At 45.6% G+C, this 18,260-nt stretch overlaps 1 protein-coding gene across 2 annotated transcripts in view; it reads right to left on the reverse strand.

The window, feature by feature from the left end:
• Nucleotides 1–7,647: 7,647 nt before the first annotated feature.
• LOC119935821 (probable ATP-dependent RNA helicase DDX60) overlaps nucleotides 7,648–18,260 on the reverse strand; it is an 87,641-nt gene continuing 77,028 nt past the window's right edge. For both annotated transcript variants that reach the window (XM_038755322.1, XM_038755321.1), the window contains 4 exons: nucleotides 17,475–17,617; nucleotides 13,303–13,454; nucleotides 12,625–12,687; nucleotides 7,648–7,881 (listed from right to left, as the gene is read on the reverse strand). In XM_038755322.1, the coding sequence (XP_038611250.1) occupies nucleotides 7,776–7,881; nucleotides 12,625–12,687; nucleotides 13,303–13,454; nucleotides 17,475–17,617 (464 nt within the window). In that variant the 3' untranslated portion in view covers nucleotides 7,648–7,775. The remainder of the gene's footprint in view (nucleotides 7,882–12,624; nucleotides 12,688–13,302; nucleotides 13,455–17,474; nucleotides 17,618–18,260) is intronic.

Below are 18,260 nucleotides of genomic sequence, written 5' to 3' on the forward strand. Positions count from 1 at the left end.
GAGCGACCAATCGGCTCGGCCTCGGCTCGGGCTCGGCTTCGGCTTCGGCTCGGCTTCGGCTCGGGTTCGGGTCAGCTTCGGCTCAGGCTCGGCTCAGTTTCGGCTTGGGCTCTGCTTCCGCTCGGGTTCGGGTCAGCTTCGGCTCGGCCTCGGCTCAGGCTCGGCTAGGGCTCGGCTCGGCTCGGGTTCGGGTCGGTTCGGCTTCGGCTCGGGCTCGGCTTCGGCTCGGGTTCGGGTCAGCTTCGGCTCGGGCTCGGCTCGGCTTCGACTTCGGCTCGGCCTCGGGTTCGGGTCAGCTTCGGCTAGGGCTCGGCTTCGGCTCGGCCTCGGCTCAGCTTCGGCTCGGGCTCGGCCTCAGATTCGGGTCATCTTCGGCTCGGGCTCGGCCTCAGATTCGGGTCAGCTTCGGCTCAGCTTCGGCTTCGGCTCGGCTTCGGCTCAGCTTCGGCTTGGGCTCGGCCTCAGATTCGGGTCAGCTTCGGCTCGGGCTCGGCCCCAGATTCGGGTCAGCTTCGGCTCAGCTTCGGCTTCGGCTTCGGCTTCGGCTCAGCTTCGGCTCGACTTCGGCTCGGCTTCGGCTCAGCCGGGGCCTTCGGGAGCCGCGGGTGGCCAAGAGGCCCGCCTGGCCCCTCCCCCCTGCGCGGTGCATTAATAATAATAATAATAATAATAATAATAATGACGATGACATTTATTAAGCGCTTACTATGTGCAAAGCACTGTTCTAAGCGCTGGGGAGGTTACAAGGTGATCAGGTTGTCCCATGGGGGGGGCTCATAGTCTCCATCCCCATTTTACAGATGAGGTGACTGAGGCCCAGAGAAGGGAAGTGACTTGCCCAAAGTCACACAGCTGACAAGGGGCGGAGCCGGGATTTGAACCCACGACCTCTGACTCCAAAGCCCGGGCTCTTTCCACCGAGCCACGCTGCATTGTCCAGGCCTGCTGCCCTCCCACCCCCAACACCATCATTAATTCCTTTCGGCATTTATCATTATTATTAATAATAATGATGATGATGATGGCATTTGTTAAGCGCTTACTATGTGCAAAGCACTGTTCTAAGCGCTAGGGGGATACAATGTGATCAGATTGTCCCACGGGGGCCTCACAGTCTTAATCCCCATTTTACAGATGAGGTAACTGAGGCCCAGAGAAGTGAAGTGACTTGCCCAAAGTCACCAAGCTGACAATTGGCAGAGCCGGGATTTGAACCCATGACCTCTGACTCCAAAGCCCGGGCTCTTTCCACTGAGCCACGCTGTTTAGACTGTGAGCCCACTGTTGGGTAGGGACTGTCTCTATATGTTGCCAATTTGTACTTCCGAAGCACTTAGTACAGTGCTCTGCACACAGTAAGCACTCAATAAATACAATTGATGATTGTCCAGGCCTGCTGCCCTCCCACCCCCAACACCATCATTAATTCCTTGTGGCATTTATCGTTATTATTATTAATAATAATGATGATGATGGCATTTGTTAAGCGCTTACTATGTGCAAAGCACTGTTCTAAGCGCTGGAGGGAAGGTACAATGCGATCAGATTGTCCCACGGGGGCCTCACAGTCTTATTCCCCATTTTACAGATGAGGTAACTGAGGCCCAGAGAAGTGAAGTGACTTGCCCAAAGTCACACGGCTGACAATTGGCAGAGGCATGATTTGAACCCATGACCTCTGACTCCAAAGCCCGGGCTCCTTCCACTGAGCCATGCTGCATTGCCCAGGCCTGCCCTCCCTCCCCCAGCCCCAACACCATTATTAATTCCTTGTTTCATTTATCATTGTTAATAATAATAATAATGATGGCATTTGTTAAGCATTTACTATGTGCAAAGCACTGTTCTAAGCACTGGGGTGGATACAAGGTGATCAGATTGTCCCACAGGGGCCTCACAGTCAATCCCCATTTTACAGATGAGGTAACTGAGGCACAGTGAAGTTAAGTGACTTGCCCAAAGTCACACAGCTGACAATTGGCAGAGCTGGGATTTGAACCCATGACCTCCGACTCCAAAGCCCGGGCTCTTTCCGCTGAGCCACGCTGCTTCTCTAGACATAGTGGCAGACACATTCCCTTCCCACGAGCTCACAGTCTAGAGGCACTCCTCAATATGCCTGTATATATGTATATATGTCTGTACATATTTATTACTCTATTTATTTATTTATTTATTTTACTTGTACATAGCTATTCTATTTATTTTATTTTGTTAGTATGTTTGGTTTTGTTCTCTGTTTCCCCCTTTTAGACTGTGAGCCCACTGTTGGGTAGGGACTGTCTCTATATGTTGTCAATTTGTACTTCCCAAGCGCTTAGTACAGTGCTCTGCACATAGTAAGCGCTCAATAAATACGATTGAGGATGATGATATGCCATAAGATAATATTCCATGAATGAGCCCGGGCTTCGGAGTCAGAGGTCGTGGGTTCTAATCCCTGTTCTGCCACTTATCAGCTGTGTGACTTTAGGCATGTCACTGATCTTCTCTGTGCCTCAGTTACCTCATCTGTAAAATGGTTGGGTAGGGACTGTCTCTCTATGTTGCCCACTTGGACTTCCCAAGCGGTTAGTCCAGTGCTGTGCACACAGTAGGTGCTCAATAAATACATATTTATTCTATTTATTTTATTTTATTAATAGGTTTGGTTTCGTTCTCTGTCTCCCCCTTCTAGACTGTGAGCCCACTGTTGGGTAGGGACCCGTCTCTCTATGTGGCCAACTTGGACTTCCCAAGCGCTTAGTACAGTGTTCTGCACACAGTAGGCGCTCAAGAAATACGATTGAGTGAATGCTAAAGGAAAAGGAGGAGGTGGGAGGGGTAGGAGGAGGAACCTCCTGATTCCAGAGAAGGGAATCGAAACCGAAAAACGGAAGGGAAAACGAAAGTCAAAAATGGCGGGGAGGCCTGAGGGGCGGGGCGGGGCGGAGCAGGCCGCGGGGCGCGCGGGCCTTCCCCCTCAGTCTTCGCACTTCGCCCTCGGCGCGCGCCGGAGCCTCCGACCACCCGCCGGCGGACCGTCCCCCCCCCGCGCGCACACTTGGTACGTCCCGCCGGCCGGCTCCTCCCGAGGGGAACCGCGGGCCGGCCCACGGTGGTACGGTCCGGCCGGGGGGGGGGGGGGGTTGGGGGGGAGCACGAGGGCTGACTGACTGACGGGCGCCCCTCGAGGCGGGCTGAGGAGGCCTTCCTCAGGAGGCCTGAGGAGGCCTGAGGAGGGAGGGAGGGACTATTTTGACACCTGGTTCCTTGTACTTCCCAAGCGCTTAGTACAGTGCTCTGCACACAGTAAGCGCTCAATAAATATGATTGATTCTGCCCCCCCTTGTCAATCAATCGTATTGATTGAGCGCTTACTGTGTGCAGAGCACTGTACCAAGCGCTCCTCGGCCGTGAGCCCGTTGTTGGGTAGGAACCGTCTCTCTACGTTGCCGACTTGTCCTTCCCAAGCGCTTAGCCCAGTGCTCTGCACACAGGAAGCGCTCAATCAATACGATTGATTGATTGCCGACTTGGACTTCCCAAGCGCTTAGCCCAGTGCTCTGCACACAGTAAGCGCTCAATCAGTACGATTGATCGATTGATTGCCGACTTGGACTTCCTCCTTCCCCTTCTTCCTCTCCCCTCCCCACCACCTTACCTTCTTCCCTTCCCCACAGCACCTGTATATATGGATATATGTTTGTACGGATTTATTACTCTATTTATTTATTTTATTTGTACATATCTATTCTATTTATGTTATTTTGTTAGTATGTTTGGTTTTGTTCTCTGTCTCCCCCTTTTAGACTGTGAGCCCACTGTTGGGTAGGGACTGTCTCTATATGTTGCCAATTTGTACTTCCCAAGCGCTTAGTACAGTGCTCTGCACATAGTAAGCGCTCAATAAATACGATTGATGATGATGATGATTACTCTATTTATTTATTTTACTTGTACATATCTATTCTGTTTATTTTATTTTGTTAGTATGTTTGGTTTTGTTCTCTGTCTCCCCCTTTTAGACTCTGAACCCACTGTTGGGTGTGGACTGTCTCTATATGTTGCCGACTTGTACTTCCCAAGCGCTTAATACAGTGCTCTGCACACAGTAAGCGCTCAATAAATACGATTGATTGATTGATTGGAGATTAAGACCTTGAGCCCCACGTGGGACAACCTGATCACCTTGAATTTACCCCAGCACCTAGAATGCTATGATAATTATCAATATTATTATTAATAAACATTTCATTCTGTTCTGCCAGAACACATATTGTCACTGCACCTTTAGGTTGGACCACCGTTGGGTAGGGACTTTATATGTCGCCAACTTGTACTTCCCAAGCGCTTAGTACAGTGCTCTGCACACAGTAAGCGCTCAATAAATACGATTGATTGATTGACCATAAAGGCAAAATTAGGGAACAGTGCTTGACATAGTCAGTGCTTAACAAATACCATCATTCATTCATTCATTCATTCAATCGTATTTATTGAGCGCTTACTGTGTGCAGAGCACTGTACTAAGCGCTTGGGAAGTACAAGTTGATAGTATTAAGGTTCTGAAGGGGGTTAATGTAAATGTATCAACATAAATGAGAGTAAGGCAGGAAGGAATGGGGAAGGTATGAGGGGGGCAGAAGGAGGGATGGGGAGGAAAAGACGGCACTAGTCCTGAAAGATGGATGCGGAGAATCCAGGGAGAGAAGAGAGATCAATCAATCAATCGTATTTATTGAGCGTTTACTGTGTGCAGAGCACTGTACTAAGCACTTAGAGATGACTCTTATCCTCATTATTTCCCTGAGCAGAGGGACGAATTCCTCCTGGAAGTATTGCGCCCGGCTGTCCAAACACGGTAACATTTCCTTGAATCACCCAGAAGTCGCAGCATTAAAATCACCCTGATTTTACGAATATTGATAAATTTTATTTCAATCTGTAGACTTTGACATTAAACTTTAAACACAAAACAACGATCCAAAAATCGGTAATCGATCCGTAGTATTTATCGAGCGCTAGCCCCGGAGTCCGCTGCCTTTCCTGGAATCGGAGAATGACCGCCTACCGAACTGACTTAGCGCAAGAAACGAAACCAGAAGAAAACTATTCGATTTCCACTTCATCTTCGAGGAGCTATTATTCTAAAGAGAAATTATGTCCAGAGCGGTGTATCATTGTGTTTATTGTCTGTCAGGCAGTCTTCTTTATTGAGTTCTGTGTTTAAAGCACTGCATTAAGTGCTTGGGAGAGTAGCATATAATAATAATAAACAGACACATTCCCTGCCCACAGCGAACTTACAGTCTGAGGAGCTTAACCCCTCCAATTTTCTCTCTCTGTGGACAGCTGAATTTTGGGGTTCTTGTTGTCTGGAGAGTGTGGAAGAGCAGAGCGATGGAGACAACGGCCCTCGTGTTGGCAATAATGCTCTATCAATCCATAAGATCTGCGAGTATTTTCTTTGTACAGTACTCTACTCAGAGCTTGGGGGAATCAGTCAGATGAATCGTATTTATTAAGCCCTTACCATGTGCAAGGCGCTATACTAAAGAGAAGCAGTGTGGCCCAGTGGAAAGAGCACAGGCTTGGGAGCCAGAGGTCATGGGTTCTAATCCCGGCTCCACCACTTGTCGGCTGTGTGACTTTGGGCAAGTCACTTCACTTCTCTGGGCTTCAGTGACCTCATCTGTAAAATGGGGATGAAGACTGTAAGCCCCAATTGTACGTATTTATTACTCTATTTATTTTACTTGTACATATTTATTCTATTTATTTTATTCTGTTAATATGTTTTGTTTTGTCGTCTGTCTCCCCATTCTAGACTGTGAGCCCACTGTTGGATAGGGACCGTCTCTAGATGTTGCCAACTTGGACTTCCCAAGCGCTTAGTATAGTGCTGTGCACACAGTAAGCGCTCAATAAATACGATTGATGATGATGATGACCGTCTCTAGATGTTGCCAACTTGGACTTCCGAAGCGCTTAGTACAGTGCTCTGCACACAGTAAACGCTCAATAAATACGATTGAATGAATGAATGAATGAATGAACCTGATCACCTTGCATCCCCCCCAGCACTTAGAACAGTGCTTCGCACATAGTAAGCGCTTAACAAATGCCATCATTATTATTATTATTACAATATAACAGTATAACATTCCCTGCCTATAGTGAGCTTACAGTCAGTCTAGAGGAGTACAATACAAACGGTGGTATTTATTGAGCGCTTACTATGTGCAGAGCACTGAACTAAGCGCTTGGGAGCATACAATACGGCACAATTAGACACATTCCCTGTCCATAATGAGTTTACAGTCTAGAGGATAGAGTTAATAAAACCACACAAACCCTACCCTCAAGGAGCTTACAATCTAGTGGCTCCTTAAGAGCCATCTCCTCCCAAGACTGCGTTCCATCCTTCGAAGATCCGTGTGTTTTAATGGTCTTTTCCAGAAGCCGTGTTGGCACGATGACTCTAGAGAGAACCCAAAAAAGCCTAATGGAAAGTGCTCGGGACTGGGATTCAGACTTGGCCTTGGGAAATTCACTTCATCCCTTTCACCTCAGTTTCCTCTTCTGGAAAATTGGGACAAGATCATTCATTGAGCTTCGTGGAGGAGAGGGGCTGTATCTACCTCTTATCTATCCTGGCTCAAAGCCATAGTAAGTGGAGTAGGCACTTAATCAGGGTCATTATTATCTATCGTGGCAGGGAGGTTCCTTTCACCCTCGAGGTCTGAAAGGAGATATTGTTGGAAGACAGTATTGGAGATAATTTCATGGAAAAGTTTAAAACGTTATGCCGTAAATTTGCTAAATGATCACTCCCTTGGCAGTTTAGAAATGTGAGCTACACTGTGAGGTCACTGTGGGCGGGGGTCGTCTCTCTTTATTGCTGTATTGTACTTTCCCAAGAGCTTAATACAGTGCTGTGCACACAGTAAGCGCTCAATAAATATGACTGACTGACTGAATGAATATTATTATTCAGGAACATCAAATAGAATAATAATTATTATTATTATTGAAAGAATGAATAATGGTATTTGTTAAGCGCTTACTAAGCGCAAAGCACTGTTATAAGCTCTAGTCGACCCCCGGCCCACGTCATCCCCCGGGCCTGGAATGCCCTCCCTCTGCCCCTCCGCCAAGCTAGCTCTCTTCCTCCCTTCAAGGCCCTGCTGAGAGCTCACCTCCTCCAGGAGGCCTTCCCAGACTGAGCCCCTTCCTTCCTCTCCCCCTCGTCCCCCTCTCCATCCCCCCATCTTACCTCCTTCCCTTCCCCACAGCACCTGTATATATGTATATATGGTTGTACATATTTATTACTCTATTTATTTATTTATTTATTTATTTTACTTGTACATTTCTATCCTCTTTATTTTATTTTGTTGGTATGTTTGGTTCTGTTCTCTGTCTCCCCCTTTTAGACTGTGAGCCCACTGTTGGGTAGGGACTGTCTCTACGTGTTGCCAATTTGTACTTCCCAAGCGCTTAGTACAGTGCTCTGCACACAGTAAGCGCTCAATAAATACGATTGATTGATTGATTGATTAGGAGGATACAAGGGTGATCAGGTTGTCTCACGTGGGGCTCACAATCTTAATCCCCATTTTACAGATGAGGGAACTGAGGCACAGAGAAGTTAAGCGACTTGCCCAAAGCCACACAGCTGACAAGTGGCGGAGTCAGGAATGCGTGATCTGTGGCATGAGTACTGAGAATTGCAAAATAAGACCCCCCCTCCCTCCCCACAAAATTCCCAGCTCATTTTTTGCTTTGTCTCTTTAGTCATTGACTTTATCCAGTCTTGCTTTGAAGCTGCTACTCAGCTGTTTGAAGGCGAGCACCACATTATCATCTTCTTTTTCACACAGTTCACTCAGAGACACGCTGCAAAATTTCAAAGAAAAACAACTGGTCATCACGTTTAAATATGTAAACCAATACCTCCCTGGCTAAATACACCAATGGGATTTAAATCAGAGGGAATCATTTTCAACTCAGAAGAAAGCTTCAATTTCACTTCAGCCCCAACGTGTTCCTTGTGAGGCACTCCTTAATAAGGCATAATAATAATAATAATAATAATGGCATTTACTAAGCGCTTACTATGGGCAAAGCACTGTTCTAAGCGCTGGGGAGGTTACAAGGTGATCAGGTTGTCCCACGGGGGGCTCACAGTCTTCATCCCCATTTTACAGATGAGGGAACTGAGGCCCAGAGAAGTTAAGTGACTTCATCATCATCATCAATCGTATTTATTGAGCGCTTACTGTGTGCAGAGCACTGTACTAAGCACTTGGGAAGTACAAGTTGGCAACATATAGAGACAGTCCCTACCCAACAGTGGGCTCACAGACTTGCCCAAAGTCACACAGCTGACAGTTGGCAGAGCCGGGATTTGAACCCATGACCTCTGGCTCCAAAGCCCGGGCTCTTTCCACTGAGCCACGCTGCTTCTCACGTAGTAAGCGCTTAATAAATACCATTATTATTATTATATAGTGAATAGAGTCTTTAAATGGCCTTATCTTGAACAGTTAATCACTACACCTTTAGGATGGAAGATGGCAGAATTAGGGAGCATTCTCCCAACAACACATGTCTGTCTGGATCTAGCGTGACACAGTCCAGCACGTGTGTGCTGTCAAACATCATCAATCGTATTTATTGAGCGCTTACTATGTGCAGAGCACTGTACTAAGCGCTTAGCACTGTCAAACACGAGATGAATACTACATCGCATATTTTCCTTAGCACAGGGTTCCTCAAGACAACAACCCCCGTGGTAGAGGAGGACCGGGGGTATATATTTAACTGCACATATTTCCGGCGTGCTTACCATATTTAATAATGGCATTTATTAAGCGCTTACCATGAGCAAAGCACTGTTCTAAGCGCTGGGGAGGCTACAATATTATCAGGTTGTCCCTCATGGGGCTCACAGTCTCAGTCCCCATTTTACAGATGAGGTAACTGAGGCCCAGAGAAGTGAAGTGACTTGCCCCAAGAGCCGGGATTTGAACCCATGACCTCTGACTCCAAAGCCCGCGCTCTTTCCTACTGAGCCACGCTATAGACTGTAGTAAGCTCCTTGAGAGCCGGGACCAGGGACCCTTTCTGTTTTCTGTTATAAACGACTCCAGAGCACAAGTAGACTGCTGTGTTCACAGTCTATACTCCATCATCATCATCATCATTAATCGTATTTATTGAGCGCTTACTATGTGCAGAGCACTGTGCTAAGCGCTTGGGAAGTACAAATTGGCAACCTATAGAGACAGTCCCTACCCAACAGTGGGCTCGCAGTCTAAAAGGGGGAGACAGAGAACAAAACCAAACATACTAACAAAATAAAATAAATAGAATACATATGTACAAATAGAATAAATAAACAGTCTAAAACAAGCTTTCCCCATTTATCTTTCGAAAATGTGAGCTGAGCAGAATTAGACTGAATGGCTGAACACATACTTTATAGCCCTCCTACTAAACCTAAAGGAAATGTAGGCGCTAACCACTTTTTTTTTCTTTTTCAACTGAAACGAATAAATACCTTACCAAAACCCTAATTATTACCTCACACCCAGGACCGCGAATATTAGCTCGATACTGCCAGCGCTGATGCCCGTGGCTTTATTAAAATATTTTTGCCTATTGTATTTTTACCTGTTGTACTGTACTCCCCCAAGCGTTTAGTATAGTCCCTCTTCAGACAATAAGCACCCAATAATATTATAGCTTGACTGATAGACAGCAGTGGGGGTGGGTTCGCCTGTCTCCATGTTTGGTTTTGTTCCCTGTCTCCCCCTTTTAGACTGTGAGCCCACTGTTGGGTAGGGACCGTCTCTATATGTTGCCAATTTGTACTTCCCAAGCGCTTAGTACAGTGCTCTGAACACAGTAAGCGCTCAATAAATACGATTGATGATGATGATGATGTTTTGTTGTCTGTCTCCCCCTTCTAGACTGTGAGCCCGTTGTTGGGTAGGGACCGTCTCTATAAGTCGCCGACTTGTACTTCCCAAGCGCTTAGTACAGTGCTCTGCACACAGTAGGCGCTCAATAAATACGATTGAATGAATGAACAGCAAGGAGGCAAGGGAGGCATCAGGGAGGGAGGGACAAATCAGCGTGTCTCCGTGGAAGGAGCACGGGCTTGGGGGTCAGAGGATGTGGGTTCTAATCCGGGCTCCGCCACTTGTCAGCTGTGTGACTTTGGGCAAGTCACTTCTCTGTGCCTCAGTTACCTCATCTGTAAAATGGGGATTAACTGGGAGCCCCATGTGGGACAACCTAATTAGCTTGTATCAATCAATCAATCAATCGTATTTATTGAGCGCTTACTGTGTGCAGAGCACTGGACTAAGCGCTTGGGAAGTACAAGTCGGCAACACATAGAGACAGTCCCTACCCAACAGCGGGCTCACAGTCTAGAAGGGGGAGACAGAGAACAAAACCAAACATACTAACAAAATAAAATAAATAGCATAGATATGTACAAGTAAGATAAATAAATAAATAGAGTAATAAATATGTACAAACATATATACATATATACAGGTGCTGTGGGGAAGGGAAGGAGGAAAGATGGGGGAGATGGAGAGGGGGACGAGGGGGACGAGGTATCCACCCCAGGGCTTAGAATAGTGCTTGGCACATAGCGCTTAACACATGCCATCATTATTATTATTATTATTATTATTATTATTATTATTATTATCATTATTCTTATTATTATTATGATGATCAGAACCAAAGTAAGCTAGCAGGAGAGGCAGCTGAAGAAAATTGGGCACAGGGCTCATCAGAGGAAGAGAACCAGGGGGCTGCCTGAAGACGCTTGATTCTATCAGCTATTGAAGCGCTTAGTACAGTGCTCTGCACACAGTAAGTGCTCAATAAATACGATTGATTGATTCCTTGGGCCACAAGGCCTGATCCTCTCTCAATCTTTTCCAAATTCCCTCCTGGAAGCTTCTCCACACTACGGCTTTCCCTGTTTCTTACGCTGCCCTTTGGAGGAGCAGTAGGATCAATGGTAATTATCGAGCACTTACTGCGTGCAGAGCACTGTACTAAGCGCTTGGGAGAGTACAACAATATTAACGGAGTTGGTAAACCCTTTCCCTGCCCCCAGTGAGCATACAGTCTAGAAGGACGAGCTTACAATCTAGAGGATAATAATAATAATGACGGCATTTATTAAGCGCTTACTATGTGCAAAGCACTGTTCTAAGCGCTGGGGAGGTTACAAAGTGATCAGGTTGTCCCACGGGGGGCTCACAGTCTTCATCCCCATTTTACAGATGAGGGAACTGAGGCACAGAGTACAGTGCTCTGCACATAGTAAGCGCTCAATAAATACGATTGATTGATTGATTAAGTGACTTGCCCAGAGTCACACAGCTGACACTCGGCGGAGCCGGGATTTGAACCCATGACCTCTGACTCCAAAGCCCAGGCTCTTTCCCACTGAGCCGCGCTGCTTCGGATCAGTCCAAGTTTCCTGCACGAGAGTTTTCGTCAAACAAACAAGAGGAATCAAATCAAAAAAAGATTTTTTTCCCCCCAGACATCGCACTGGCTTCTAAACTAAGCCTGACCCAACTGCCAACCCTGGAACAGTTTCGTAAATATAGGCCTGGGAGACAGGACACCTGGGTTAATCAATCAATCGTATTTATTGAGCGCTTACTGTGTGCAGAGCACTGTACTAAGCGCTGGGGAAGTACAAGTTGGCAACATATAGAGACAGTCCCTACCCAACAGTGGGCTCGCAGTCTAAAAGGGGGAGACAGAGCACAAAACCAAACATACTAACAAAATAAAATAAATAGAACAGATATGTACAAATAAAATATAAATAAATAAACAGAGTAATAAATATGCACAAACATATATACATATATACAGGTGCTGGGGGAATATATATATACAGGTATATACAGGTGCTGAATATATACATATATACATGTACATGTATATATACATATATACAGGTGCTGTAGAATGCTCTACTTCCCTGTGCCTCAGTTTCCTCATCTTTAATGGGGATTAAATGCTTGTTTTCCCTCCCCCTTTGACTTTGAGACTCATGTGGCACACGGCCAGCGTGGCTCAGTGGAAAGAGCCCGGGCTTTGGAGTCAGAGGTCGTGGGTTCAAATCCCAGCTCCGCCACTTGTCAGCTGTGTGACGTTGGGCAAGTCACTTCACTTCTCTGGGCCTCAGTTCCCTCCTCTGTAAAATGGGGATGAAGACTGTGAGCCCCTCGTGGGACAACCTGATTACCTTGTACCTACCCCAGCGCTTAGAACAGTGCTTTGCACATAGTAAGCGCTTAACAAATACCAACATTATTATTATAAAGCACGCAGTACAGTGCTCTGCACACAGTAAGCGCTCAATAAATACGATTGAATGAATGAATGAATAAATACGATTGAATGACTATACCTACCCCAGAGCATAGCACAGTGCTTGGCACAGAGTAAACGCTTAGCAAATACCACAATTATCATCATTATCATTCTTGCGATCTTTCCAAGAAGAAAAGTAAACCCCAACTCTCAGCAGTTAGCCCCAACAATGATAGGACTACCTCTGTTGAGAAGATATGAACTTCGAAATACCTGATCGATTGTATGGTGAGCAAAAAATCCTTCAGCAGAAGGAAAACTTCTCCTCTATGCAACCTAAAATAAAAACACATCTGAATTTTAAAATCAAAAGCACTAACGAGTTCCTCATTTCTCTTACTGGTAAAACCACAATATAGTCATTAATTACTTTTGTTCCACAGTAAACAATGAAAGCCACATTAAGCTGAGATAAGGTTACAGATATTCCATGAAAGTTTTCAGGGAAAAAAAATTAAAAGAATGCATAGAGTTTTCAATTGTACCAGAATTATGGAAAATTCTGCCCGATATCTTTGAGAATAAAGGTTTTCTATCATTTGCAGTGTTTACAACTTTAGACGATTATAATTCTGGGAGAAATTAGAAATCAGAAGGGCAATTCATGGAAAAGCCCATTTAATGTTCAGAGTATGTCCCATTATTCGAAGCTATCTTCATCATCATAAAAGGAAGATCTCTTAGATCTTTTTTCCCCCTCTTGTGTGTCCTTGGGCCAAAGATCTTCAAAATTTTTATCATTCTCCGCAAACAAAGAGTTTCCAAAATGTTACTATGGTTAACCCAATGATGCTGACTCTGAGAAGGATGCTATTGTCCATCTTCTAAAATCAGTAACGTTTTTGAACACCCACTTCAACGTGTATAGGTAAATAAATAGGAATTGTTTACCCATTGTCCTCTGACAATGCCGTTATGGATCCGTGCTTGTAAAAGTCAAGCGCATATGCGTTAAGTGGCATTCTTCTTCCTCTACTGTCATATTTCTTTAAGTCCAGTACAGGAACAAGGGAGTCATTAACACCAATCGATTGCAGTACCACCTGAACAAAAAGAGCAGTTTATTTCTTAATTCATCTTTCTCAAATGGCTGGTAGTTTTTATTTTAATTTTTTTCCCAAATGGGAAACTATGTGCCAGACACTGTGCTAAGCGCTGGAGCGGATACAAGCAAATCGAGTTGGACCCAGTCCCTGTCCTGTGTCGAGCTCACGGCCTCAATCCCCATTTTACGGATGAGGTAACTGAGGCAGAGAAAAATGACTTTCCCAAGGTCACACGGCGGACACGTGGCAGAGTCCAAGTTAGAATTGTTGCCAACTTGTCCTTCCCAAGCGCTTAGTACAGTGCTCTGCACACAGTAAGCGCTCAATAAATACGATTGATTGATTGATTGATTAGAACTCAGGTCTTTCTAACTCCCGGGCCTGTGCTGGTAGTTCTTTCCTGCTTGCAGACTATTTCACAGGTCAGATTTTGTAATTGTTGCAAATTATTATCCCACTCTCGGAAGTCCTACAGAATCGGCTAAGTGGGACAAGGAGCTGAATTCCTATTTCCTGGGATTCTACAGACCCTGGAGTTAGAAATGGAGTCAGTACTGGAATAATAATAATGACAGTATTTGTTGGGCGCTTACTATGCGCCGGGCACTGTTCTGGGTGCTGGGGTAGATATGGGATAATCAGGGTGGACACAGTCCCTGAGGCTCATAGTCTGAATCCCCATTTTACAGAGGAGGAAACAGAGGCACTGAGAAGTTAAGCTACTTGCCCAAGGTCACTCAGCAGACAGATGACGGAGCTGGGATTAGAACTCTTGATCTTCCGACTCCCCAGCCCATCCTCTAATAATTATTATTAATAATAATGGTATGTGTTAAGCGCTTATTATGTGCTAAGCACTGGGGTAGATAGAAGGTGATCCGGTTGTCCCACGTGGGGCTCACAGTCTTAATCCCCATTTTGCAGATGAGGTGACTGAGGCACGAACTGAGGCTTGCCTAAGGTCACATAGCAGACAAGTGGCGGAGCCGGGATTTGAACCCACGTCCTCTGAATCCCAAGCCCCTATTCTTGCCACTGAACCACTAGACCATGCTGCTTTTCTTATCCTGGGCATATGGCTCAGGGGTAGAGCATTTGACTGCAGACTCTGGTTCAAATTCAAGTGCCCCCTATAAGAAGTGATTTAACACATCTGTAATTTTATTTATTTGTATTGATGTCTGTCTTCCCCCCTCTAGACTGCAAGCTCGCGTGGGCAGGGAATGTCACTATTTATTGTTGTATTGTACTTTCCCAAGCTCTTAGTACAGTGCTCTGCACACCATAAGCGCTCGATAAATACGACTGGATGAATGAATGAATCAATCAATCGTATTTATCGAGCGCTTACTGTGTGCAGAACACTGTACTAAGCGCTTGGGAAGTCCACGTTGGCAACATCTAGAGACGGTCCCTATCCAACAGTGGGCTCACAGTCTAGAAGGGGGAGACAGACAACAAAACATATTGACAGAATAAAATAAATAGAATAGATATGTACAAGTAAAATAAATAGAGTAATAAATATGTACAAACATATACAGGTGAGGGCGTATCAATCAATCAATCAATTGTATTTATTGAGCGCTTACTGTGTGCAGAGCACTGTACTAAGCGCTTGGGAAGTACAAGTTGGCAACATATAGAGACAGTCCCCACCCAACAGTGGGCTCACAGTCTAAAAGGGGGAGACAGAGAACAAAACCAAACATACTAACAAAATAAAATAAATAAAATAGATATGTACAAGTAAAATAAATAGAGTAATAAATATGTGCAAACATATATACATATATACAGGTGAGGGCGTATCAATCAATCAATCGTATTTATTGAGCGCTTACTGTGTGCAGAGCACTGTACTAAGCGCTTGGGAAGTACAAGTTGGCAACACATAGAGACAGCCCCTACCCAACAGTGGGCTCACAGTCTAAAAGGGGGAGACAGAGAACAAAACCAAACATACTAACAAAATAAAATAAATAGAATATAGCAGGGAGGGGAGGGAGAAGAACCTCCCTCAATCAATCAATCAATCAATCGTATTTATTGAGCACTTACTGTGTGCAAAGCACTGTACTAAGCACTTGGGAAGTACAAGCTGGCAACATAGAGAGACAGTCCCTACCCAACAGTGGGCTCACAGTCTAAAAGGGGGAGACAGAGTACAAAACCAAACATACTAACAAATAAAATAAATGGAATATGGCAGGGAAGGGAGGGAGAAGAACCTCCCTCAATCAATCAATCAATCGTATTTATTGAGCGCTTACTGTGTGCAGAGCACTGTACTAAGCGCTTGGGAAGTACAAGTTGGCAACATATAGAGACAGTCCCTACCCAACAGTGGGCTCACAGTTTAAAAGGGGGAGACAGAGAACAAAACCAAACATACTAACAAAATAAAATAAATAGAATATGGCAGGGAGGGGAGGGAGAAGAACCTCCCTCAATCAATCAATCAATCGTATTTATTGAGCACTTACTGTGTGCAGAGCACTGTACTAAGCGCTTGGGAAGTCCAAGTTGGCAACATATAGAGACAGTCCCTACCCAACAGTGGGCTCACAGTCTAAAAGGGGGAGACAGAGTACAAAACCAAACATACTAACAAAATAAAATAAATAGAATATGGCAGGGAGGGGAGGGAGAACCTCCCTCAATCAATCAATCAATCGTATTTATTGAGCGCTTACTGTGTGCACAGCACTGTACTAAGCGCTTGGGAAGTACAAGTTGGCAACATATAGAGACAGTCCCTACCCAACAGTGGGCTCACAGTCTAAAAGGGGGAGACAGAGAACAAAACCAAACATGCTAACAAAATAAAATAAATGGACTATGGCAGGGAGGGGAGGGAGAAGAACCTCCCTCTCTGGGCAGCCCCATTTTCCGAGCTGAAGGGGATTCCATATCGTCCAGCACGTGCCTTCCAGCCAACATGAGAGCTCCAGGAGGAGGAGTTAGGCTCCATTTCTGACCCTGGGGCCGGGGTTCGGTGGATGGCATAACTCACATGCTTCAGATGGTCCGTGAATGGTTTAGAATCCCTCAGCCGCTACCCAAGGGAGGCAGGCTGAGTAGTGGCAGTGGAATGGCAGTACTTCAAAGGCCCACCTGTCCCTGAGGTTGAGCAGGGAACTGAATCCAGCTGCTTATAAATGGCATCTAGCACTTAATTGTGTTCCAAATAGAAGCCACAAGGCAGCAGACACCAGGGATATTGAGAAGGCCCTGGGTACGTGGCAGAGCCCAGCACACTGCGGGCTGAAATCAAGCAGGGCGTGAAACCGAGTCAGTGATCAGCTCTAAACTTTTACAATTTTTGCATAATCGATGAATACCATGAAAATGTGATGGCTTTAATTCAGAATCAATCAATCAATCAATCATATTGAGTGCTTACTGTGTGCAGAGCACTGTACTGAGCGCTTGGGAAGTACAAGTTGGCAACATAGAGAGACAGTCCCTACCCAACAGTGGGCTCACAGTCTAAAAAGGGGAGACAGAGAACAAAACCAAACATACTGACAAAATAAAATAAATAGAATAGATATGTACAAGTAAAATAAATAAATAAATAGAGTAATAAATATGTACATACATATATACAGGTGCTGTGGGGAAGGGAAGGAGGTAAGATGGGGGGATGGAGAGGGGGACGAGGGGGAGAGGAAGGAAGGGGCTCAGTCTGGGAAGGCCTCCTGGAGGAGGTGAGCTCTCAGCAGGGCCTTGAAGGGAGGAAGAGAGCTAGCTTGGCGGATGGGCAGAGGGAGGGCATTCCAGGCCCGGGGGATGACGTGGGGGAGATCTGGTTGGGGTCTGCATTCCCTGATTAGGCCAGAACTGGGTCAGTCTTCAAGGACGGAATGGCAAAACTCAGTTTCTGGGCCTGGCATTCGAAGCATCTGGAGAAGAGGACTGAATGTCTTTACCTGGAGAGTCAACTTTCCCTTCCCTCCCGTCACCATCCTCTCTTCAAGATGCCACGTCCCTCTATCCCCACCCCTCACTTACACTGCTGAAAGAATCCGAGCCAAGTAAATCCCGATCCGTGTACCCAGATAGGCACACGAAGGGGGAAACCGCCGTCCTCCCCTCTTTGCAGCTCATCAAGTGGGACACAAGTGCAGAATCAGCAGATGTTTCGTCCGTGAAATCTAATCAGAAAAAAATGGTGAGAGATGGATTTTAAAAACATTCAAAATGCTAATATACTGAATTCACCCTAGTTTATGAATTTTAAGACTAAAACGTCGGGGTGGCTGGCGTTTGGCCTTCTGTTTGACCCACAGAAAGCAGCACTTTTAGCAGGAGAGGTGCCAAGCCTTTATGGAGAAATTGTACGAATGATCTTGACAAACCCGCAGACGTCTTAGTGGCCTTAATGAAATACAACTTGTTATCCAGCTATTGTAAGAAGGGATGTTGTTGTGCAGTCAGGGATTTAAAAAAATTTTTTTTAAAGATTAAGTAGCCTGGAAGAGCCTTGAGATTGGCTCAGGAATCGGCCCAATGGACAGTTGCTTCTCCAGGGATACTGATATCTCTTTCCTGCTCTCTTCCCTCTACTCCTAGGCTGCAGAATTTCTAGGAATTGATCAAGTCTTGCTTCAGATATTTGTTTCCAGGATGAGAAGGCAGTACAGAGTCACCCAATCCCATCCCCAGGCTACTGCTTCAATCAAGGGCTTGGATAATATCGGGATTCCTAGTAATTGTGATATTTCTTAAGCACTTACTGTGTGGTAAGCACTGTACGGAGCGCAGGGTAAGCGACAAGATAATCAGGTGGGAGGGGAA

The sequence above is a fragment of the Tachyglossus aculeatus genome, chromosome 12 (genome assembly GCF_015852505.1).
Source record: "Tachyglossus aculeatus isolate mTacAcu1 chromosome 12, mTacAcu1.pri, whole genome shotgun sequence".
Lineage (NCBI taxonomy): Eukaryota > Metazoa > Chordata > Mammalia > Monotremata > Tachyglossidae > Tachyglossus > Tachyglossus aculeatus.